The sequence below is a fragment of the Parasteatoda tepidariorum genome, chromosome 8 (assembly GCF_043381705.1).
Source record: "Parasteatoda tepidariorum isolate YZ-2023 chromosome 8, CAS_Ptep_4.0, whole genome shotgun sequence".
Classification (NCBI taxonomy): domain Eukaryota; kingdom Metazoa; phylum Arthropoda; class Arachnida; order Araneae; family Theridiidae; genus Parasteatoda; species Parasteatoda tepidariorum.
This window is the reverse complement of record NC_092211.1, coordinates 10,035,949-10,061,374: the sequence shown is the minus strand read 5'-3', so window position 1 is coordinate 10,061,374 and position 25,426 is coordinate 10,035,949. Positions and strand designations below refer to the sequence as shown.

Sequence of the window (25,426 nt, the reverse complement as noted above, 5' to 3'; positions counted from 1 at the left end):
GGATTAAAAGATCTCAATAAATCCGTAATCTTATAGTAAAATTATAAAGCACTTACATGAATTTTACCAATAACGATAATCATTTCACATCGAACTGAACATTTTTTTTTAATTAATATTTTTTTAAAAGAAAGAAAAAGGATTAAAACATCTCAATAAATCCGTAATTTCATACTAAAACTATAAAGCACTTACACAAATTTTACCAACAACGATAATTAAATCACTTTTTTTTTCGTGAAGTTTTAGTTTTATGTAGTAAATTCTTCTCCCACTGTTGCAGTGCGCTTAATTCAAACGATTCGTTCAGATGTAATTTAATCATTAAAAAAAGAAAAGAGAAAGAAAAAAACAACCAATGAAAACTGCACCTTATCACTGTCATCCGTTGCAAGCGATTTTTTATCTACTTTTTTCTTCTTTTTATATAAAAAAAAGCGAACAAGCGAGGAGTGAAACGCTTCATTCCACAACTAATGTAACAACTTGTCGGACATGCTAACAAGGTTCCACAGACGATTCCGCTCCAAAGCACTCCTCTCCATCCTCTTTACGGGAATCGTCCTCATTACCCTCTCTTACTACCTCCCCATTCATTCTCAGGAAGATTTCGGACTGCTGCCCAGACCATCCTCATCGCCTCCCTGGTGGCACAGGTTGTGGACCACCACTTCCGATGCTTGCAAAGTGGGCACACCGAAACCCTCCTCTCCTAGGATTGACACGGGAGATGTTTATCCCAATTTGGACTTTGGCGTTCCAGATAACAGAGCTATCGGGTTTTGGAACGAAGAATTAGAAAGCCGTTATCGGAAGATAAGGAACACGTGGAAGGAATTGCCATTGGAGGTAGATATTTTAACTCCTTTAGTTTCAATTTAAATGCAATAAGCGTTATCTTTTGATTTTTAAAAGTATTATTTTTAAGGAGCCTGCGACGTAGATTGTAGGCTGTTGCAACTATGTCTTGATAAAATGATTCGTTCTTTTGTTCTCTTATAATAAAAAAAAAGAACAAGAAATCGTCAGTCAATACAATTCAACTGTGAAGTCGATTAAAAAATGCGTTAGCAGTTACTGTCGTGTCTCTCAAAAACTCGAGCGCAATCTAAAATTAATGTAAAAAGTATATTATGTTTAAATGTACAATGCAAAAAAAATAAAATGCAAAATAAATAAAATAAAAGAAAGAAATTTTTATTAAACATTTAGATTTGTGACCCTCAAAATATGGGGAGTTACCGCAATTTGAAAAATAGGGTATCGATAGTTCAGGCAGAAAGGCAATCAAAAATTTTGTTCCATGAATGTTAATTTTATATTTTGCACATTTTGTCAGATGACTGACAAAATTTAAAATATCTATTATAGAAATTTTTAAATTAATGATATCTTTTGTAAAAACCGTTTAATTTAAAACAATTATTATTATTTAAAAAAAAAAGAGAAGAATCAGTTAATTTAAATCTCCATTTCAAACAATTTAAACCCTATTTTTATTCAGCGATAACAATATCATCTGTGAACAAAAAACTGTTGTAGTACTTTTTATTGAAGAATTCAAATCTGCAATTGGTAAAAAGAAGTATATTCTTATTTAAGACTTTAAGTTGCCCCTTCACACTCCGTAAGTGATATTATTAAACTGTAAGATTCTATGCAAAATCTTAGTTATCAGGTGATATTATACAGCTTTATTGTTTTGACGTGACTGAAACCGGTTTGCACTTGTTTACGTTCGTGTATCAATTGGTAAAATGAGATGATTAATAATATAAATTCGACGATCGGGTAAATTAGACGATATATTATATAAATATAGAATATTTATTGTATCAGGTATAATATTATAATAATTAGACCAAATTATTAGACGTATTTAAGGTTTTTAATAATTGCATATTTTGCACGAGTTTATAAGTAATACATTTCTATTTAAACATAAATGAAATGGGTTTTTAGACATTTTTTATATACTTCCTATTTGTATTTATTTTTAACGTATTGCATTACAATGTTAACCAATTGATACTCGAACTCGAACGTAAACAAGTGCAAACCTGTTTCAGTCGTGTAAAAGCAGTAAAGCTGTATAATATAACATGATAATTAAGATTTTACGTAGAATCTTAAGTGCGTCTAATAATTTGGCCAGCGATTGTATTGATTATTATTTGATCTTATTATTTGATCATACAATTTGGGTACGCTTCATGTACAGGGTAATACAGTACAGCGCTTAAAAATTTGAAGGCATGAGTACAGTGGAGGCTGTACACGAGGGAACGTAATAATAAAGTAAAGTTAATTTGTTTAGTAGTTTTTTAGTTTGTTTTGTTACCCATTAGAAAAACGGGCTTTGTTCTAAATTTTTCATGTTCGAATACTTTTCGACTTCATCAACACTATAATCATAAATATAGAGTTGTAAGAGCCACAAAAAACCAGGCTGACATAAGCATTAATAAAAAAGCAGCACAACTAGATCAAATTAAAAAGAAAAAAGCAGACGATAATTTTGGAAATTCTTGGAGTAAATTGATTTCCAGACTGAGATTCTCCTATTTTCACCAGCTTTTAGCACTTTTAATGTTTTTATGTAATATTAATGTAAGATATTTTTGTGTTCTTTTTTATGATTAACTTGTTCACAATTGCTGCCTTGGTGGAAAGAAAAGAATTTTGTGATGTCTTACGAAACGTATAACGGCATGAATTAAAAACCAATCCTGCCCATTGGATGATAAAGACAAACATTAATTGATGCAGTTTTTGATACCCATAACTTTTAGTAATTGCAGTTTCCCATTTTTTACAGTAATCTTACTCTTAAAATTTGTTAATTTTTATTAGTTTGCTTTGTATTAAATTGTTTTTTAACTGTATGAAAAGTAAAAATACTTTGTGCATCATCAATTTTAGTAGCTGCATTGTTAATAGCATATTTAACATAAAGTACTAAAGTTACTAGGCAAGAAACTAGTGACTCTTCCGTACAAGATAACGCCTTTTACATGCATTTAGTTAAATTATCTTAATTTTATGTTAACCATTTGTTTATTACCGTAATAATTAGCGTCTTTAAAATATCTGGCTGTGACGCATTTGATGAGCTTGTCAAAAATTAATTCAATTTCGAAAAAAAGCTAATTCTAAATCTTAATTGAATGCAATTTTTGAAAATAATTACATTAAAAAAATTTAGGTAATAATAAATAAATGAAAATTATATGTTTAAAGATGCACGGACAGGAAGCAACCATAATATGTGATTGGGTATTTGCTCTTCAAGAAGAAGAAAACCACAAATACCCACACATGTGGCCTATGACGTCAGCGTCAGCTGATCGTTTGTAAGCAAAATGGCGTGTTAAAGTTAGCTAAGTTACTCCACATAAGTTAGAATGTTAATTAACGAAGTTAATTAAATACAGTGCCATCAAATTTCTTCTACGTCTTTTACTTAACTTAGATTTATTATTTATTTATTTTATCGTAACCGTGATATATTTTTGTTTTGTGTACNTGATCGTTTGTAAGCAAAATGGCGTGTTAAAGTTAGCTAAGTTACTCCACATAAGTTAGAATGTTAATTAACGAAGATAATTAAATACAGTGCCATCAAATTTGCTGAAATATAATTCGTTCTTTTCTACGTCTTTTACTTAACCTAGATTTATTATTTATTTATTTTATCGTAACCGTGATATATTTTTGTTTTGTGTACCTGGCAACTTCGAAATATAATTAGTTTATTTATGTTCTACATGACTTCGTGCCTGTCTTTGTCTTAAATAAGAAATATGTAGTGTAAGAATTGAAATCTCCGTGAAGGAATCTAGAATTCACGGGTTAGGCTTCTTCGAAATAGAATGGGAAGAACAGTTGCTAACGTAAACAAATGCCACGTTTCAACAACCAATCAGGATCGAGATACCCACACTACGTCACTTGCAGGTATCCCATTCATTCTCAATCTTTATTATAATATGCCTAACCTCCTCTCCACTAACTCTCTTGCATTTATGTAACATTCATTTCAGAAAAAGATTTTGTAACCTGTCGTTTTTTTTTTGCAACCCTTATCATTTTGGAACGAAATGAAGTTTTTACATTATCGACTACAGTTCCTGGCCAAATTATTAGACCGCACTATAACACTTTATGTAAAATCTTAATTATCATGTGATACTATACAGCTTTATTGTTTTTACGTGACTGAAACCGGTTTGTACTTGTTAACGTTCGTGTATCAATTGGTTAAATGGGACGATATATTATATAAATTTGACGATAGGATAAATTACACGATATATTTTATAAATATGGAACATTTATTATATCAATCATTATATTAGTATATTATAATAATTAGATCAAATTATTAGACGCACTGTAGTGTTTTAATAATGACATGTTTTGCACGAGTTTATATGCAATACTTTTATATTTAAACATACATGTAATGGGTTTTTATTCGGGAGATTTTTTTTTACATACTTCCTATTTGTATTTAATTTTAACGTATTGTATTGCAATGCTAACCCATTGATACAGGAGCGTAAACAAGTGCAAACCGGTTTCAGTCACACACAAAGAATTTAATAAACTGTATAGTACCACTTGATAATTGTAATTTTACATAGAATCTTATAGTGAGTCTTATAATATGGCCCGGTACTGTAGTACTTATCGCAGGGAAAAGCTCTAAACTAGTCGCAGTTAGGAAATATATCTTGATTCAGGGTTAAAAGGCATTTGTATGTGCCGATGAAATGAGTCACATGGCACCTGTACCATTTGCAAAACTTTATACATAATACTATGTTTAAGAAGAGTAGAAATGGTCGTTTGTTATATTTTATTCTAATATTCTTTTTTTCTTTCTAAAAATGGCTCTTTTTTGTCGTGGGAGAGGACTAATGAAAGTCAGTCACGCTCCAATTGTTCTTTTATGCCAAAAATATCTGCAGAAAAAAAAACATATGTTTTTTTGTTTATATAGCACAATTTATTTCATTTAATTTATTTTTTCGCTGGTTTCCACATTTCTTTTTTCAACTGCCTATCAAAATAAATGTCTATTTAGTGAATGTCTATTTTGGGAATATCTTCTGCTGACCGATGTTCGAAGCGTGGACCACAATAGCTCTTCCGATTTACTCGTGAACTCAAAAACTATATCTGCAATATTTTTTTTAATGAAATCAAAATGAGTACTAACACTTTTTTTTTTCGATCGAATAAGAGTATTAATTAATAAATAATAATCAATTAGCTTAAGAGTTGGTTGTACAATTTATTTCTAACCAAAATAAGATTATTTTTTAAAATGAGCTCAAAAAAACTTTACAAGTAGGGTAAAATAATTTTAAAAATTTAAAAAAAGTTAAATAAAACAATTTTGATCGTTTAATTACGATCACTGGTTACCCATTGGTCAAATGCTTTTTTTTGTTTGTTTGTTTGACTCCGATAAACGACACAACATTTCAAATCATGGGTCGCAACACTGTTGTTTTTCGTCGGATTGGTTTCAATATCCTGCCCTATGTACGTGTTTCAAGACGTCGCAAAATACTTTTCCTTCTTCGATATTAATATTTATATTGAAATCACAGTCAAGCCAGTCATTATACATTAATAAGAATATAAAAATACTTTGAATTATTATTATGCAAATACATTAAAAATGGTTGCTAGTGAAAAAAAAATAGCAGAGGTCGCCATAGCAATGCTTGCAATGACGACGTATGCCCACTGTTTACTATCACTCTTGCACACAGTTGAAAAATGTGCTGATATCCAAATAAAGTGGGCACGCCATAGAACCCAAAACGAGACCCATTTGGAAAAAGGGTAATAAAATTAATTAGAGCAGAGTTATTAGTTTATGAATATTAAAATATTTTATTATTTGATATTTTTATAATTTCATTTAAATCAAATGTTTTATTTGTGTGTTTCTGTTGAGACAGGGGAGCGTGCTTTACAAGTTTCAGGATCATAACTTTTAACACGTTTTCAGTGTAGAATTTATGCGTGGTGCAGCCTAATATAAAATTTAATTATTTTATAAATCCTCTAAATGCGATAAAATAGCGATACTCAAACGATAGATTTATCTCTTAACTTTTAACATCAACAAATATGATTTTTTTCTCACGCCATGCAACATCGCAATAAAGGAGAATTNTTTTTTTTTTTTGAATTTCAAATTCTAACTAGGTTAGTAAAATAAAAAATAAAAAAAATACTTTTATGTCTGTGTTACTGTGAATGACAGAAATAGGTGGTTGTTGACTTACAGCGGTGAATGTCGACAATCACATAGTCGCTTTGGTGAATGTCCGAAATATATACTAGGTCTAGTTGAGGACCACTGCCCGGTACGCATTTAGCCGGTACTCCGAACACTGATGTTTCTCATAGTCTATCCTCCGCAGATATTAAAATATCGAATGAATGTAATAATAATAATATAATAAGAAATATAATATAAAATAATAATAATATCGACGAAAAAATTAGTATCTAATCGGATTTAGCAAATACACTCTATAACAAAAAAAATCGACGCACCAAGAAGGAGTTGTCCGATTGAAACGAAAATTGGTGGATAAGAAAACAATGTATAGAATAGTAAATGATTAAAATTTCAGAACAATTGAATAATTTATTGCAGAGTTACAGTAACAAGTTCAATAAGATGTTGACCCGCCTCTAGCCTGNGCTATTCTTTACCAAAGACATTTTATGAAAAGAGTTTTAATGCTTTTATTAATACAAAAGTATTTATAATTTTTGTATTGCATATTCAAAATGTAGAGAAAACATGGAAAAAATAATTACAGAACAATGAAAAATAAAAAAATAAAATAAAAATAGTAATATCCGAAAAAAAGGAAGAAAAATGTTATAAAAATATTTAAATAGATTTTCTTAGAAACATTAGAATTCCAAGTAATTAGCTTATTTATATTAAAATTAAAATCATTTCTTTTCTCGACTGTAAATCAACAAAGCAGATATTTCCTTCTTTTCTAATACCCAAATCCAAAAAATTTAAATTAATATTATCTTCATGATTACGAAGCAAGATTAATTACTCGGGGTAAATATTATTTAATAAAATAGTAAAATCTTGAAAATTACAGAAAATTAAATCATCAATAAATCTAAAAACAAATTTAATATTAACAGAGTAATTTTTTTCATAATAATCCAAAAATAAGTTAGCTAAGAGATAAGAAAAATTCGATCCTTGTGATATTCCATCAATTTGAGGAAAAATATCTTTTCCATTGTAAAGATAAATATTAAAAACACAAAAATTAATTAGAATTTATTCTCCCCCTTTCCCCTTACCCTTTCAGTACGGAAATTTTTCATAAAAATTTGATATGTTTAAATACTTAAAAATAATGAACAAATAAGTTTAAAGTACCTATTTTATTTTTGTTAAAATAATAGCTTAATTTCGTGCGATCAAAATACTAAATTTTTTTTCTTCTCTTTTTTTAACTCTTTTTGTACACTGGTATTTATTGCTGCAATTATGAATGATTATCAAATAGCCGTCTTATTTAAATTTCATACTCTTATTTTTACTAATAAGCATGATTATAAAAAATGGAGTTTGCATTTGCTCAGCTACCATCATAAATGTTTTAAATGAGTTCATTTGGTTGCAAAAAATATTTTTATGCATTTATCTAATATATTTAAATTCTATAAAAATTATTTGTTCTTTAAAGTTAATCTATCCTCAATACACTTCCGGTAGTGTTCACGGTTTGTCTGTTACTGCTTTTTTAGGCTAATTAAATTTGATCAGTTTGTTATTGATAAAAATAACGATTAACAAAGATTAAGAATTATCAAGAAAGAAAAAGAACTGCTCGCCATATTCCAATGTTAAACTGATTTAAAGAATTCGTTAGCATGCAAATATTAATTTCGAAATTGATGTTTAAATAATTATCACGTAATTATAGATGCAATTTTATGTTATTTTTAATGCATCCAATAGTTCACAATGACGGTCAGATGTGTCGGAATTTTCTTATTATTTTCACGAAAATGTTTGTACTAAAAATCTTTTTTTCAATAAAACAAAAATATTGTAGTTTCAAACCTTTTACCCTAAAAGTATTTTAAATTGTTTTTAAGAATTATTGTCACTTAAGTGAAATGGTCATTAGGTCCAAGGAGAGGTAAGATTATTTTTTTCCTTAAAACTAGCTAAGATAGCACATAAATCCTTTTAATGTAAACCATAAAAGGTTTGTGATACGGTTTACGTGTAAACCTTCTAACCTTAAAACGAGATCTTTTGCAATCTGCTCTATTTTGCACACATTACCCTCATCCAAAACCTTGGAAAACAACCTTCTATATAAAAACCTTAAATCGAGGTCGACTTAGGGTTTTCAAGCCTGAATAAAACCTTTAATAAAGCTAGTCTCAAGGTGAAAATAATCTTAAATTTAGGTAATTATAAGGTTTCTTTTTCGCAATGTCTTTGTATGCTCAGCTAATATCCACCTTGTCTTGAAATTTTAATGGACAATTTAATTTGATCCTATTGCTATAGTGTGACGTCATCTAAAACGTCATTATGAACCTAAGCGACCATTCTAGCCAAGTGACATTACTTTTTAAAAAGAAGCTTTAAAATAATTTTCAATTATTTTAGGATGAAATGTTTGAAATTGCAGTATTTTCTGCTTTATTTGAAAAAAGGTTTTTAGTACAACCATTTTCGTGACAATGAAGAAAAAAAATTCTGACATAAGGTCACACGCTTTCTGGGTAGCTTTATTCAAAGATTTTTTTTTTAACGCTAAAACAACCTCGATTTAAGGTTTTTATATGAAAGTTTCTTTTCCTAGGTTTTGGATGAGGGTGATGTGTGTAGGATAGAGCAGATTGTGACAGATCTCGTTTTAAGATGAGAAGGTTTACATGTAAACCGCCGAAAAACCTTTTTAGGTTTACATTGAAAGATTTTTGCTGAGTGAAAATAAGCCTTATTTTGCTAGTGCGGTTTTCATTGTTTGTTTTTTTCATGCTGATATAAGTGGGTGTTTTTTTTTTCTCTTTACTTTTTTAATGATTGAATTACATCCGAACGAATAGTTTGAATTAAACGCACCACAACAGTGGGAGAAGAATTCAGCCTCATAAAACCAAACTTTACGAACAAAGAATACTTGTCCCGGCAATTTCCAGTTCTAAATATTTCCCTTGATATCTATTAGTGAGCATAAATCATATTTCTAAGTAAGATGAAGTAATCATTTTTTTGAAATAAGATTTAAAATTAATAGTATATTTAAAAAAAAAAGTTGGGTGTGTTTACCACTGTAATTTAATATTTTTGCTTACCAAACGAACGGATGGATATTTTAAATAAAATTTTTTGCATTCATCACTTTGTGCATGAAGCTGGACGTCAAGTTCTGAATCATTAAATGAATCTCTTCAACCGTAATTCATATTCGTATATTAATGTAATTTGCACCCAAAAAAATAATAAATGTAAAAAGATTAATAAGATCGAACACGGATTTAAATAACTTTATCTTGAAATGTAACATTGAATCACGTTTTTCTAATAGTAATAACAATCCTCTTAAACTCATAATTTAGAAAAGAAACAAATTTAAAACATTATAATAACAGTACATGTAATCTTTAAATCAGAAATACAAAAATATTTACAGGAAAGCAATAATTTTATGACTTTAATTAATTTTATGCTAGTGGCAATCAAACCAATGTAAAATTCTGGGAAAACTGGATCTTACCATGTGATTTTCCAGCCCATATAAATGCACCGTCAACTATGGAAAACAGCGATACCATCCATAGATTTTTATACATAGTTAGATAGAATTTGTTTATGTCCATTACATAATTTATTTTATATTTTAGTTTATATAAATTTATTTATGTAAAATTTGAAGAAAAAAAAACATTTTTATAAAAGAAATATTATTTTTCAATTTAATAAAATATGATAAGAATATGGATTTATAAAAGAGAAATAATAGTTTTTTCCTATTGAGTTATTCCCTTCAAAATAAAATAAAATTCAATAATAAAGAATTACGTTTTTCTGATAACGTTTATGACAGTTCTTTTTTGAAAACCGTAATTTTGCTTATTTAATTCATTTTCAGCATATGCATATACCAAGAAAAATGAAATATTTCATTTTTCCCATTTTCAAAATAATTACTAGTACTCTTTTTTTTCTTCGGGGAGGGGGTGGATCTGTGCTTTAAATTCCATTTAATGTATTGTAAGATTATTAATTCTTGCAGTAAATTCTTGTCATGCCAGTTTCCAGTGTGTAATACATTTTTGCTTATTCAGTGAATGTAACTATGCCAAATGTATAACATATAGTCTTCTTCTATAAATCCATTCAATTATTATTTATTGAATACGGATCGAAAATAATTATAATGCGCTTCCAAAACAATAATTTTAATAATAATGTGCTTGCAAACCAATAATTTTAATAATTGGTCTTTTTGTTGCATTATAATTTTTTTATATGAACCGAAAATAATTATAATGCTTCCAAACCAATAATTTTAATAATTGGTTTCTTTTGTTACATTATAATTTTTTTTATATGAGCTGAAAATAATTGTTATGTGCTAGCAGACCAATAGTTTTAATAATTGGTCTCTTTTTTTACATTATAATTTTTTCATATGAGAATTGAAAATAACACCAATAATTGGTCCATTGTGTTCCAATCATATATGGCAGTACTTTTACTTTCGTTACTTGTACCGCCGGTACAAGTAAAAAGTACGNTTCACTATATCCGGGAGTTCACAATAAGCAGTGTTCACTATAGCGGGGTTTGACTGTAAATACAAATAGGAAGTGGATAAAAAATCTCCTGAATAAAAACCCATCACACGTATGTTTAAATATAAAAGTATTGCCTATAAACTCGTGCAAATCATGTCATTATTGAAACTCTACAGTGCGTTTAATAATTTGGTCTAATTATTATAATATACTAATATAATACCTGATATAATGAATAATCTACATTTATATAATATACAGTTTAATTTCACCAATTGATACACGAACATAAACAAGTTCAAACAGGTTTCAATCGCATAAAAACAATAAAGCTGTAAAGTATCACCTGATATCTAAGATTTTACATAGAATCTTCTAGTGCGTCTAATAATTAGGCCAGGGAGTGTATGTTTTTGCTAACCACTATCTAGATAAATTGGTATTTGATTCGGATACATACTTAAATTGCAGATTATAAAAAGGAAAATATTAAAACTCAGCAGAAAATATAAATTCTCTTTTTTTTTCTCGCCTAAAATGTATATTCAGTGTAGTAACTATATTCGGAGGCAGCAAGGTTAGTTATCTAACTATTATTTGCCAGTTCAGTGAAAGTCTATAAACTTCAAAAGAAAGGATCACCGGGCGAAATTTGATACAATAAAAGTGAAATAAAAAGTATTATTTTTTCTTTACAAACTTCCATTTCAAACTTCCTCTGGCTCGCGTGTGGATTCCAATGGAATTTGCATCCTTGCGTGAAATGTTCTAAATAGAACAACATATGTTCCAACTGTGTGTTCGAAAGGTTTCTTTGTAAGTTACAATCAATGCCGCTTGCATAGTAATATAGTTCTTTGTCTACCCGATTTGGATTTTCTTTTTTTAGAATCTTCTAAATTTAGTTTGACGTATCTCATTTGTTTTGATAAAAGAAAAATAATAAATACTACTTTCGCGGTCTCAATCAACTAAATTCTATGTACTTCATTAATAACCATAAAAAACATACAGTCCTTGGCCAAAATATTAGACCCACTATAAGATTCTACGGAAAATCTTAATTATCAGGTGATACTATACAGTTTTGTTGTTTTTAAGCGGATGAAACCGGTTTGCACCTGTTTACGTCATTGTAATGCGATACGTTAAAAATAAATACAAATGGAAAGTATGTAAAAAATCTATATTAAAACCCATTACATGTATGTTTAAATATAAAAGTATTGCATATAAACTCGTGCAAAACATGTAATTATTAAAACACTACAGAGCGTCCAATAATTTGGTCTAATTATTATAATGTACTAATATAATAACTGATGTAACAAATATTCTATCTTTAATATATCGTCTAATTATGCCGTCTAATAATCGTCTAATAATGTACGTGTCTTAATGATCAGTCCACTGCGGGATTGTAATTAAGTATAATTTAGTTGAAAAAATAACAAAAAACTGACAAAATCAAGTAAATTTTTTAAAAAATTTAAGCGTTAACACGTGAGTTGCTAAATTTGAAATCTAAAATTCTTCTGATGGCAATTCTTCCTCGTGAAAGCATTGTTATCAATTTTTCTATTTTTATGTTTTTGTTTCTTGTTGTATTAGAAAAAGTTCGAAATAAGGAATCAAATTTATCCAAGAAACATTTTAAAATAACCATTATTCTAAAATTAGCCCCAAAAACATTCGAATAATAAATTCCTAATGATCTTTTTTTTCCTCATTAAAAAATATTTCATTCACTCATTTTCAAGACGAATCATTAAATTTATTTAACAGTCAACGTTTATATTTCATATATGCTCATTTTTATAACTCTTGAATATTTCTTACAAATACGAAGATTGACGTTTATAAATGAAAAAAAAAATAGTTTTAGGGTGATATAAACAAAGAACTAAAGTGTTTCTCTTAGTCTATTATCGAGTATTAAAGGAGAGTTAAATTTTAAAGTTAAGTACCCGTAAAAAAAACCCAATGGAACCTTTTTCCTGACATCGGAGATAACCTCATGTTGTGAACAAAATAATGTAAAATATAGGAAGTTTCATTTGGGAATATAGGAACAAAACCAGGCATCAAATCAGTGTGCACTTTTGTCTTTTTTTAAGCATCTCTTTGCCTCAAGCTTTTCTTTTGTTTACTTATATGTATTTACTGGTCATTTAGAATGGTTTTTTTTTTTCGTTTCGAATTTTTAATGAAATGAAAAAGAAAAATTTAGAATTTATAGGGTTCCCACGATCCTTAAAAGTCCTTAAAAACTGCTTAATTTTTATTTTGCATAATAAGGGCCATTAAAAGTACTCAATTTTGTCATCATATAAGTAAATATAGCCCATTTGGTCCGGCAGCGAAATATAAAAACTTGTTGAAATAGTTTTTTCAATGTTTTAGACTAATTTCTTTATTTACTCTTTTTTTTTAATATACATGAAAAAAAAATATTAATCTTAATTTCTGCACTTAATTTTACAATTCAATTTCAATGAAATCATTAAAAATGGAATGCAGATTAGCTTCATACATTAACTTTTACAATCTGATTGTTGTTAATTTTAAATAATCTGAAAATGTTTTTTTTTTTAAAAACCGACCCCGGTTTGCAAAAATTGCCTGGTAATTCTTTAGCGAGCCCTGTTAATTATCTATTGATTTTTTTTAGGAAGGTAAATAATTTGCAATGTCACTGGAGGCATATGTATGTTCGATGATAAACAATCGCATAATTTTTAGTCCTTAATTTTTCAAGAAATACTTAATTTTTTCAAAAAAAGGTCCTCAAAAGTGCTTAATTTTTGTTTTTTTGAAGAGTGGGAATCCTGCTTTAGAAAAATTCGCAAAATCTTTTTCGTTTACAACAATTTGAAAAAACTAAAGTAAATAAACATCCATGATGGTTTTTAAATTGCATCAGCCATTTAAGAAAACGTGTCTCATCTAAAACAGTTAGGTAAAAAACACATGATGTAGACCTGTACTCGAGTGACTTATAAAATGAGAAATCGAAATTCAGAAAAATATTCTTTTCACGTTTAAAATCAAAAAAGTCTTTTTATACTAGGGTAACCTTTCATAACCTTTTTTTTTGCAGGTTATTGTTGTACCTCATTCTCATGTGGATCCCGGATGGCTGAGAACCTACGACGATTATTTTTCCAATTCCGTCACTCACATTCTGGATAATATGGTCTCCTTCCTCAACAAGACAAAGGATTTCAGGTTCATATGGTCCGAAATCAGCTACTTTGCAGACTGGTGGGACAAGTAGGCATCAGCTATATTTTTGTAATCTCAATTAATTCTATTGTATTCTAATCTAGGTACAGGCAATGACAGACTGGCCCAACGGCACCTCTAAATTATTTTATAATAATTATTACGCATTTTATTTTGAATCTTCGCTTTTGGCTAGAAAAAAATATTTTTAATGAGTGTTTCGTATCATTATTTTATTTTTTATTTTTTACAAATGCTTCAAGATTTTCCTATGCTTTAAATAACATTCCCAAAATTTTGACATTCAAAAAATTTGTTATCGGAAATTCATTTCCAATTTATTATTTATTTACTTTAATCTCTTTATCACACGGCGCTTTTTTGAAGTTGCGTTTACCACCCTCCAGGGTATCCCAGACAATCCTTGGTTACAGCAGCTAGGTTAACTGTAAATACAANGAATAGGGAGATTTCTCAAATTTACGTTAGCTTCAGTAAAGTGAGATTTCAAATAATTGATGCATGCACACTTCTAGTGCGCATGCGTCAGTTCTGCTGAATTGTACATCCGCCCGTGGAAAAATATCAAACTTACGTTAGGGAAAATATGAGATTTTGCAGAATTCCTTTAGTTAAATACACTAACGTAGTGCAATATCATTTTAACTTTGACCACAAAATCAAAACAAACATTTACAATGGACGTAGACTATCTCTTTTAAAGCTTTGGCGTACGATTCAAGATGCTTAACTTATACGTAAAACAGCGGTTCTATGAGCAAAAAAATTTGGTAGATTATAGATTTTGATAAATTTAGCCCCAAAAAATGAAGCTTATTGTTATTATTAATAATAATAATATTTAAAAAATATGTAATTTAACTTCGTTTAACTTAATTGTATAGTTAAAATAAATATAATTTATAATTATAAAATAGGGAAAATATATTTAGTTTCTTATGGAACTAGTACATAGGCAACCGTAATGTTAAACAGAAACCAATAAAGTTTTTTTCATTGTATCAACCGTTTGCTGTAATATCACACGATTCATTTTTAAATTTCATTAATACATTTCCTTAAATTCGCATTCCAAGTCCATGTTTTTAGTTCGAAGGTAAGCTTAAACAAAAAACAACATTTAACAGCTATAAACAGGGCATCTGTAGCTTTGTCTTCGTAAAGCCGACATAACAGATAAGATACGTAGCATCTAAAATAAACGCGAGCAATGCGTAGTTGCTTCAATCTTAGAGTACCTGGCCTAATTATTAGACGCAGTATAAGATTCTATGTAAAATCTTAACTATCAGGTGATACTATACAGCTTTAGTGTTTTTACGCGATTGAAACCTGTTTGCACTTGTTTATGTTTATGTATCAATGGGTGAAATTAGACTGTATATTATATAAATATAGATTATTCATTATATCAGGTATTATATTAGTATATTACAATAATTAGACCTAATTATTAGACGCACTGTAGTTTTTTGATAATGACTTGATTTGCACTAGTTTCTATGCAATACTCTTATATTTAAACATAAATGTATTGAATTTTTTGGAGCAGATTTTTTATATACTTCCCATTTGTAATTATTCTTAAAGTATCGCATTACAATGTTAACCAATCAATACACGAACATAAGCAAGTGAAAAATTTTGATGGTTTTCCATTGATGAACCAACATAATCTTGATGGTAACCATCAATAATTCCATCATGAACCATTATATTTTTTGATCATAACCAGCATAAGTAACCATCAATATAGGAATTCAGACTGATTTATGATAGTCTAACATAAGAACAGCAACTTATTTTGATGGTTTGTTCATGTTAAACCATCACGAATTTCCATCATAGCGTCTTCGAAATCAAATATTGGAACGATCATGAACAACCATCATCCCACTGTAGGAATTTGGACTGATTTATTATGGTCCAACATAAAAAACAACAACAAATTGTTTTGATGATATATTCCAGATGATATGTATAGTTGGAACCATCATGGATTGTTGGTCCTGGAGAGTCAAACTTCTCTCGATGGTTAACCATCATAGTATTAAAGTAGCATTTTCCATCATGAAATGATAGAAGTTTGTTGGTATATCAAAAACCATGAACTGTAGGGGAGAGTGGGGTCAATTGTAACATTTTTTACTTAACTATTTTTAACTAACAAAAAATCCAATATATTATTAGTATTAATTGACAGACGAGTAAAGTAGACTATCCTCTACTAGAAAAAAAAATAAATACCTTATTTTAAATGTTATTATATTAGTTATTAACAATTTTTGACAGTCGTGCACTTGTTACAATTGTCCCCACTTACGGGGTCAATTGTAACAGTTCATAAATTCAACTAAAACATAGTTAATTATACATATTATCATAGTTGTGATATATTTTTTTATTGATCAAAATAGTAGTGATATTTTAGGAGTAAAAATAATAATGAGCAGAGACCTAAAGGGTTAAACTTTTAACTTTAAGGGGTTAAAAATTTTAATTTATGCTGTGAAAGGTGACAAATAAAATAATGCACATGCAACATAATATAAATGATATAGGAAACTATTGGTGGTTCTTAAAGAGTTAAGTAATGGTTTGTAAACATAAGATTATTTATTTTCAGCTGTTACAATCGTCCCTTTACTTATTGTTACAATCGTCCCCAAGACGCCATTTCAGCTTCATTTGTTAAAAACAATGCTAGTTAATTAACAAAACTAATTTTTTTTTATTGAAATGTTAATTAAGGTGTCCACTTACATATTCGGTTAATAATTTTTATTTGTTTAAACAAAATTACTTTGTTACAATATAATATTCTAATACCAAAAAAAGTACTTACGTAGCGTGAAAATATCTTTTGTGATGTAACTCTTTCAAAAGTACATAAAAATGGTTGCCAGCAGGGGTGTACATGTAGATTTATTAAATACACCTTGTGCGCCACCTAGGAACCAAATCTAGAACCCGACACTCGAAATTTTTGCTCTGTTACAATCGTACCCTGTTACAATTGACCCCACTCTCCCCTATTGAAAAATGTTGAATGATGGTGACCATCAACATGGATCATCATGACTCGCACTGACAGAACCATCAAATGTTTTGATGGGACCACCAAGAATTTTGACTTGGATAAACAAGTGTTTCAGCCTCCTAAAAACAATAAAGTTGTAGAGTATTACCTGATAATTACGATTTTACATAGAATCTTACAGTGTGTCTAATAATCTAGCCAGGGACTGAACGTACACGAGCGTACAGAAACTAACGTAAAAGTGTGAAATTTCCCTAAATTAAATTTTTGTTGACTGGTTTGCTTTTTCATTGTCTTTACAGGCAAACTGAACAAACAAGGAAGACAGTAAGAGCATTACTAGACAGAAAACAGTTAGAAATCGTGACAGGAGGATGGGTTATGACAGACGAAGCAACTACAAGCTACTTTTCAATCATCGATCAGCTTATTGAAGGTCACCAATGGTTGAAGCAGTTCACTCAATCGATCCCGCAGAGTGGATGGTCAGTGGACGTTTTCGGCCATTCTGCTAGTGTGCCCTACATACTCTCCGCGTCTGGAATATCGGAGACCGTCATCTTGCGAACACATTATTCCTGGAAAGCATTCTTGGCCAAAGCGAGATCGTTCGATTTCTATTGGGAGCAGCCATTCGACGCTCCACGAACTTTGTGTCACATGGCTCCCTCCGACCTGTACAGTTTCAAGTACACGTGTGGTCCTGATCCATTTTCCTGCTTGAAATACGACTTCCGGAAAGTGGGAGGGGAGTACTCAGAAAGTACAGCAGACGAAATAACCGACAGCAACGTTGAGCTGAAAGCCAGCTACTTGATTTCTCAGTATGGAAGGTACGCATCGCTTTTTAGTCACAACGTGCTCCTTGTACCTTTAGGCGATGATTTCCGGTATAATCTGTACATGGAGTGGGTACAGCAGTATGAAAACTATCAAAAACTGTTCGATTTCATAAATAATAAGAAGGAATGGAATGCGCGAATGAGGTTTGGTACGGTTAGCGATTATTTTAACACAGTAAAGAAAAGACTGGACCAATCTCTTAGCAATACTTCACTTTCATCTATTGTGGGGGATTTCATGCCCTATGCCGACATTTATGCTGATGCAACACCTTCGTACTGGACAGGCTATTATTCTACTCGGCCCTTTTATAAGAAACTGTCTCAGGAACTTGAGCACTGGCTCCGAACTTCGGAGATTTTGTACTCTCTGGCTAAAACTAAAATCGACGTTTCAGCTAAGTATATTTTTACGAAAGATTATAAACTCTTGATGTCGGCTAGGCGAAAACTGGCTCTTTTTCAACACCACGACGCTGTGACCGGAACTTCTAAAGAAGACGTAATGGCAGACTATGGTCAGAAGCTTCATACGGGTGTCATCGATGCTATGACGGTTACATCCCATGTGACTCAAATGCTCTTGATGGAAAATAAAAACGATGGTTCGACATGGACATCTCAAATTTTTCCGGAAGCTTACAGACCTTCTTGGAATGAACAGACAAAACACTTGCGACTTCAAATACCGGAGGAAGGAAGGAAAATTGTTTTGTTTAATTCTCTCACTTTCGAACATTCAGAGGTCATTCGTCTGAAAGTCAAAAGATCAGAAATCCGAGTTCTGGATTCTACGGGAAAGCAAGTGATGTCACAAATCAATCCGATTTGGAATGACCCATTGGTTATGTCCAACAACCTGTACGAGCTAGTGTTTGTAGCGACAGTGAAGCCCCTGTCGTATTCCGTATATTCCATTGTCCAAGTGGATGACAAGAATTCAGACAATTCAATAAAATCCACGATTTCGCTTTATTTGAAAGATGATTTATCAACAACACTCAAGCATTCCGTTTTCAATTTCGAAAAACCCGTTGATGAAAACATAAATTTAGAGTCTTCTCAACTTTTGGTGACATTTTCCTCGACGGGAGTGTTAAAAGAAGTTTATAACAAGAGATCTAAAAAATCGCAATCGATAAATTCCGATTTCAGAGCCTACGTTCCCAAAGAATACCGCAGCGGTGCCTATCTGTTCGAACCTACAAGCAACGAACCGATGGCCGTTAGCAATTTAACCAATCATTTTCCTATGCTGTGCATCGTGCGTGGTCCAGTTCTTTCTGAACTGATAATTGTCTATCACAACTTCCTGAAAGTAACGTTCCGCGTTTACAACTTCGCTGCATCTCCGACAGGTTTACAGATAGAAGTATCTCCCGATTTATCGAACCTACCTAGGGATGTCGAACTAGTCATGAGAATATCAAGCGATTTAAAAAATTCGGGCAATTTTTTCACGGATTCGAATGGATTGCAAATGCTGAAGCGTCAGTATGTGCCGAAACTTCCAGTTCAAGCAAACTATTATCCTACTACGAGTGCCATCTATATTGAGGATGAAAGATCTAGATTATCACTTTTAGTTCCTCACAGTCATGGAGCCACGTCCCCCAATCATGGAACCATAGAGCTCATGATTGATCGAAGAATGAGAACAGACGATAGCCGCGGAATGGGGGAAGGAGTTATGGACAACAGACCAATATCAACGACATTTTGGCTTGTACCGGAATCAATCACGAATCAAAATCAAATCCCACCCTCTTTGACTCGAGAGTCATTTTTACTTTCGCTGACTTTACAATATCCGATGATTATTCTGTTAGAAGATGGTGGTGACACTAGATTAAGAAAATCGGACCTATCATTCTTATCGACATCTTGGTCAGCCGATGTGCATTTGGTCAACATGCGCAATTTGCCATTAGAAACGAATTATCGCTTACCTTCCAACAACTCTTTGATGATAATCCACGAGAGGTTTGGCAGTTGCAAATCGGAAGGGTTTGTTGATGCTATTGTGTCGAATTCAAAAAAAGCTTCGTTTTCTGAAGTGAAACTCTCATCCGCCATTAAAACCACACTAACTGGCACGGCGTCTTTTACGGAAGAGAATTACGTTTCCACCTCAAAATTGCAATCTTGTAAATTAGTTTTTAATTAACATCACGGCTGGATTTATCACATGTCTACAGTGACTCCTCACCAAGTCTCAAATACAAACATTTGGGAGATCATCAGTTCTCCAGAAAAATATAGAAGTTTCTTTAAAAAAATCACAATTCGTTTTTCTAAGCAAAGAAAAAAAAAATCAATGTATGAATGTCTAGTTATTTCTTTAACTTAAATTTAAAATGTTTTTACCATGACATTGACGCTTTGCAAGAGTTCAGTGTTGTAGTGCATAATACTATGAGGATTAAGAATCACTGACTAATATAGTTTGTCTAAGCTAAAAACTCATCCCGCCTCAAAGTCTGAGGCCGTCTAGTGCTATGGAAACAAGAATGACGCATTTTAGGGAGGATAGCTTCACTCTAGGACTAGCACAATAGATCAAAGAAAAGTATTCCCCTTCTCTCCCTCTGACCCGTGCCGAAACCACTCCAAAACAGTGATCCCACACCCCTACTTGAAATAGTCAAACCTCTTTACCATAGTCACTGCTACAGGTCCAAACGAATGTCTGGGGGAGTTCTTGATTTAGACAAACTATGTTTTTGTTTGTTTTTACTTTATAACCTATTTGTTAAATTACTTTCGTTTTTCTCCTCTGACATAAGAAGGGTCTTCTGTAGATCAAAAATTTCATTTTAATATTTATCCTTGTTTTCAGAAATCTAGTCAAAAACTACATTTGTGATAATTCTTTTACCAAAGAAGTATGATGATTAGTTAAAAATTGTGTTGGAAGTTGTCAGTTATATAAATGTTACATTATTTATGTGCTGGTTTCGCTTAATTCTGTGTATATTATGCGTGTGTTCACCCAGCTGCTAATGCTAAGACCATGGCTAATTTCACTACATGCCATTTATGCTCATCCGGTTGCTGTCGAGGGAGAATAAGAACTTGATTGATGAAATATATTTTCTCACAAAAACGCACCAATCAAATTTCTTTTCTATCGACGGCAAATGGTAGTGCATGAATCGCTATGCATTATGAACAGTTTATTTCTAGATAATAATTTAGGTAGGTAGGTTTACGTCACACTAGAGCTGCACAATGGGCTATTACGATCTGGGAAACATACCTGAAGATATGCACCATCCACACACATTATCCCAATTTTGATCCTCTGCAGAGGGGATGGCTCCTCTGCCTTGATTGAACGACGACTTGCGCGCGAAGTTGAGTACTTAAAGGTAGAACAGTTTAACGAGCACCGATACCGGGCACCCTCGGTTCCTACGAAGGCTGATCAAAGTGGTCACCCAACCGCTACTGACCTCAGCCAATGATACTTGACTTTGGTGTTCGACTGGTATCCGTGTCTTTACGATTACTGCGCTGTGCTACTGTCACTGCGGGACAGATAATAATTTAGAGTGAAGATATAGTGTTATCCTAATTCCTATTTTTTATTTAATTTTCCTTTTTTACAATTTAAGAGGAAAATTCCCCTTTTACTACAAATATCGAACCTCAATAACAACTCGAAAAACACGGTAGTCAAATGTAGATTTAGGAGGTCATTAAAAAAGAAAAAAAACTAAGTATAAGGTCAGGACATTTTCTGCATCGTAGAGTCATTAATTCGAAAATCATAAACCGTTAAACTTGTAGTAAAGAAAAGTGCAGGCTGTGCTGCAGGAATGCAGCCACAGAATTTAGACGCGCTGAAAAGGTCTTTCTTTATTTATGAATTTAGAACGAGATTTTTTTTTAAATCAAAACTTCAATTTGTTTAAAAGTTATTATAATTTTAAATGCTTTTTCCACATTTTTGGGTTGAATAATTGCTGGTGGTATACTCATTGTTGGTGGTTGAATCGATGGTATGAAATGCTCCTGTTGCCGTTGGAAAATGAAAAATCTTCATAGTTTACCTTTTTTTTGTATCAGGGTATTCTTAACTTCCCAAATGTTGTTAAATGAATATTTACCCTCATACTTTTCTTAAAACGAGATTTATAAAATTTGAACAACACCAAATAAATTTTGAAGTATTCTATAACCATTAACTAATACTCTTTTTCTTGATAACTGTACTTTATTTTCAAAATTGTAATTTCATGTTAAAACATTCTCGCTACAGTCCATTGCAGTTCATGGAGCTTAAGGCTTTGCTGTGGTGTAATAGTAGAAATATCGTCAGCTCTTGTCACTTTTATTTCTCAGATAGGCTGGCACACATCGGGTGGGCTTCAAAACATATCCGGGGATAGAACCCGCAGTGATTGAACCGAACACCGAGCAGTTCGTCACAGTGACTGCTCAGTGTCTTTACCAATGAGTCATCGCTGCTCTCTATGTTTAATATAGTATAACAAAGCTGAATGTGTTTTTCGTGAAAAATAGCGACATTTTCAGGAGAAGCAATGAGGAATCGCAAAGCAATCATAATATAAACATCGAAAATATCGACATTTTCAGAAGAAACAATGAACAATCATAGGGTTTGGTGAGTGGAGTAACTTAATGTTTTTTTTTATATAAATGTCAAATAATTAATTAAAATATTTGTAAAAGTTTTTTTGTACACATGTTTTCAGATTCATAACTATAATGTTTAAAAAAAATAGAAGGTTAATGTTTTGTTTTTAAAGAAAGTAACATTAAGTACTTGCCATTGGGACAAGACGAGGTTAAAAAGAGTTATTCAGGTTGGCTCGTTTTAGATTTTGGGCACAATACAGTGCGCGAAAAGATATCACCCTGAATAACTTTCAAACAAATGGGGTTCTGGGGGTGACCTCAAATATGATAGTTAATTAGTGCTAACTATTAATTAAGTTACGAAATCAACCACAAAAATGCACTTTCTCTGAATAAACATATATTTTTTGTTACATATTTGGATTTCTGGTAGACAAAATTTTGAAAAAATTTGTTCATAAATTAGGGGAGGGAGGGGGAGCTAGGAAACTTTATATATTTGGCGATTGTCTCAAGAAACTACCAAGCACTGTCGCTTGAATCATAAAATAATTCAAGATAGTAATACATAATTTTTCTCCGTTGCTAAACCGTAAAAATAATAATTGTAATCGTTTTATTACTATCACTGGTTACCCATAGGTAAAATGCTTTTTCTTTCTGGTTTGACTCCGATAAACGTCACAATATTTCAAATCATGAGTTGCAAAAACTGTCTCAATTGAGGTTTCAAATCCTGGCTATATCCGTGTTTCAAGATGTCACAAAATACTTTTCCTTCTTCAGTACTCATATTTATATTAAAATCACCGTCAAGACAGTCATTATAAGTTAATAATAAAATTGTTATTATGTAAATACCCCTAAAGTATTTACAACTTGAAGTGCTGGTGAAAATAAAAAAAAGAATTCAAAAGAAAATATGAAACAGCAGCGGTCGCCATAGCAACGCATGCGCACTGTTTACTATTACTCTTGAACACAGTTGAAAAGTGTGATGACGTCCAAGTAAACTGCGCACGCCATAAAACCCAAAACAAGACCTGCTTCGCCAATGGATAATAAAAAGTGAAAATTTTTCATTCAATATATGTGGCCTACATGTGATAAAATAGCTTTGAAGCAAATAGAATCGAATTCGAAATGTTATTAGTCCTGAAGTGTTATGGAGGATTAATGGAGAGCTGTATAAACTGTTATTTCGGAGTTTCAACATTGCATAGGTAAAAATAATGATTTCAAACAAGATCATAAAAAGATTATGGTTCTTTAAACGATCAATTATAGTTCACATAATCAGCAAGAATTCTAAACTTAAGACTTGAAGAAGATCATACGTATTGCAGAACTTTCTTCCAAATGTATTCCTAAATTTAATTACTTTCCATTTTTAAATTTCTTTACACCTAATACTAACTTCAAAATTATAAAGGTGTTGAAGATAAATTTCAAGAAATGTCTTTAGATTGCTTTAAATTTAAGCCTGTTTTCTTAATTTTAAGCCGTATTTATGAAAAATTAGCTGGTTGGCGGGCTGACTTCCGATTGGCACCGACCATTAAGCTGACGCTTCAGCGTGTCTTTATTTTTTTTTAAATAATTATTTCATAATGTATTTTCAATGATTCTGTCACTAAAACGAACTGCAATAGGTAATGCTAATATTTTAAAGAATAATAAAATTCAATTCAAACTGCTGGAAAAATGCTTTCTTACTGGATCTAGTTTGATTGTTCAGTATGAAATTCAGATTATCAGCTCATAACTACATATTTTAGGAGAAATTTTATTTTAATTAAAAAGTTCATAGTAAAAAGTAAAGTCAATGCGGCGTTGGAAAAGATTCTGCATTAAAATAAAAAATTTGTTTCAAAACATTTTATTTTACCGCAAAATTATTTGTTCGTAACAAAATTAGAAGGACTTCTTTTCTTAAACCATTTTTTAGCTTGTTTTCGAAAAACAAAACAATCGGGCGACATTGCATTTATTGATGCTTTTTCAAATTCTCGCTTATCGTAAATTTTTTATGTCATTTTCTTCATACAAAATAATAAATTTCTTTTTTGATAGTTCTTTTTTTAAAAAAAATTCATTTTAAGGTTTTGAAATTTTCTAAGCAAAAAGAAGTTTTGTTTTAAAAAGTGCTAAATTGTTTGCAAGGAAGTAAAATTCTATGAAATGCTTGACTTATTATAAATAAAAAGGGCAGAAATATCAGAATGAATCCTTTTATTAAGTCCTTTTTTTCTCCGTTTGAAACATTTCATAAGAATATTACATATATATGAAAAAACTAAAATATAAATAAAAGTTCAGTTTTTACAAAGCAGATATTCCTGTTACATTTGAGAATCGTTTAATGCTTTTAAACCCAGTCCGATATAAAAAGAAAGCAACGTGAAAACATAAAATTTGATGTTTTGGATGTTGTTCAAATATCTAAAGTTAAAAGTGAACAATGAATGTAACTTTCTGATTCTTGAGAAAAAGATTTCGCAACTTCTATACCTTTTTAAAGAATTTTAATGGAAATTATTTCAGCAAATTTATTTTCTTAGGACACTTTTCTCGTCAGAAAACTTTCATTCAAAGCTTCTGAAAAACTGTTTGAAATTTCGTATTAAAAAGGTGACTTTAAAATATTTCTGCGATGGTAAAGACCATTATATACAGTGGTGGCCAAAAGTGTGGACATTTTTTGAAAGTTTCATGTTTTTCAACTTTGTGTGCGTGTCGAATATATTAATTTTCACTTAAATACAAACGTTTATCTATCAAATTGAAGGTAATTTAATGTAGAATTTAATAATAAAGGCAGTATTACAATATCTGTATTACAAAAAAAGTTATGCAA

The 25,426-nt window shown here is 30.9% G+C and overlaps 1 protein-coding gene across 1 annotated transcript; it reads left to right on the top strand.

Moving 5' to 3' along the window:
* The first annotated feature begins 434 nt into the window (after positions 1 to 434).
* Positions 435 to 20,911, top strand: LOC107444132 (alpha-mannosidase 2). Its single transcript, XM_016058214.3, has 3 exons — positions 435 to 849; positions 13,937 to 14,109; positions 17,425 to 20,911. Exons 1-3 carry the CDS (start codon positions 496 to 498, stop codon positions 20,129 to 20,131), a joined length of 3,234 nt encoding a protein of 1,077 aa, XP_015913700.2. The 5' UTR covers positions 435 to 495; the 3' UTR covers positions 20,132 to 20,911.
* The last annotated feature ends 4,515 nt before the right edge of the window (positions 20,912 to 25,426 follow it).

What these genes read in the sequence shown, in the direction of transcription:
- LOC107444132 (XM_016058214.3), top strand. Translation starts at nt 496, where the DNA reads ATGCTAACAAGGTTCCACAGACGATTCCGCTCCAAAGCACTCCTCTCC. An exon ending in GGAAGGAATTGCCATTGGAG is followed by an intron (nt 850 to 13,936) that starts GTAGATATTTTA and finishes TTTTTTTTGCAG; the next exon opens with GTTATTGTTGTACCTCATTC. An exon ending in TTTGCAGACTGGTGGGACAA is followed by an intron (nt 14,110 to 17,424) that starts GTAGGCATCAGC and finishes TTGTCTTTACAG; the next exon opens with GCAAACTGAACAAACAAGGA.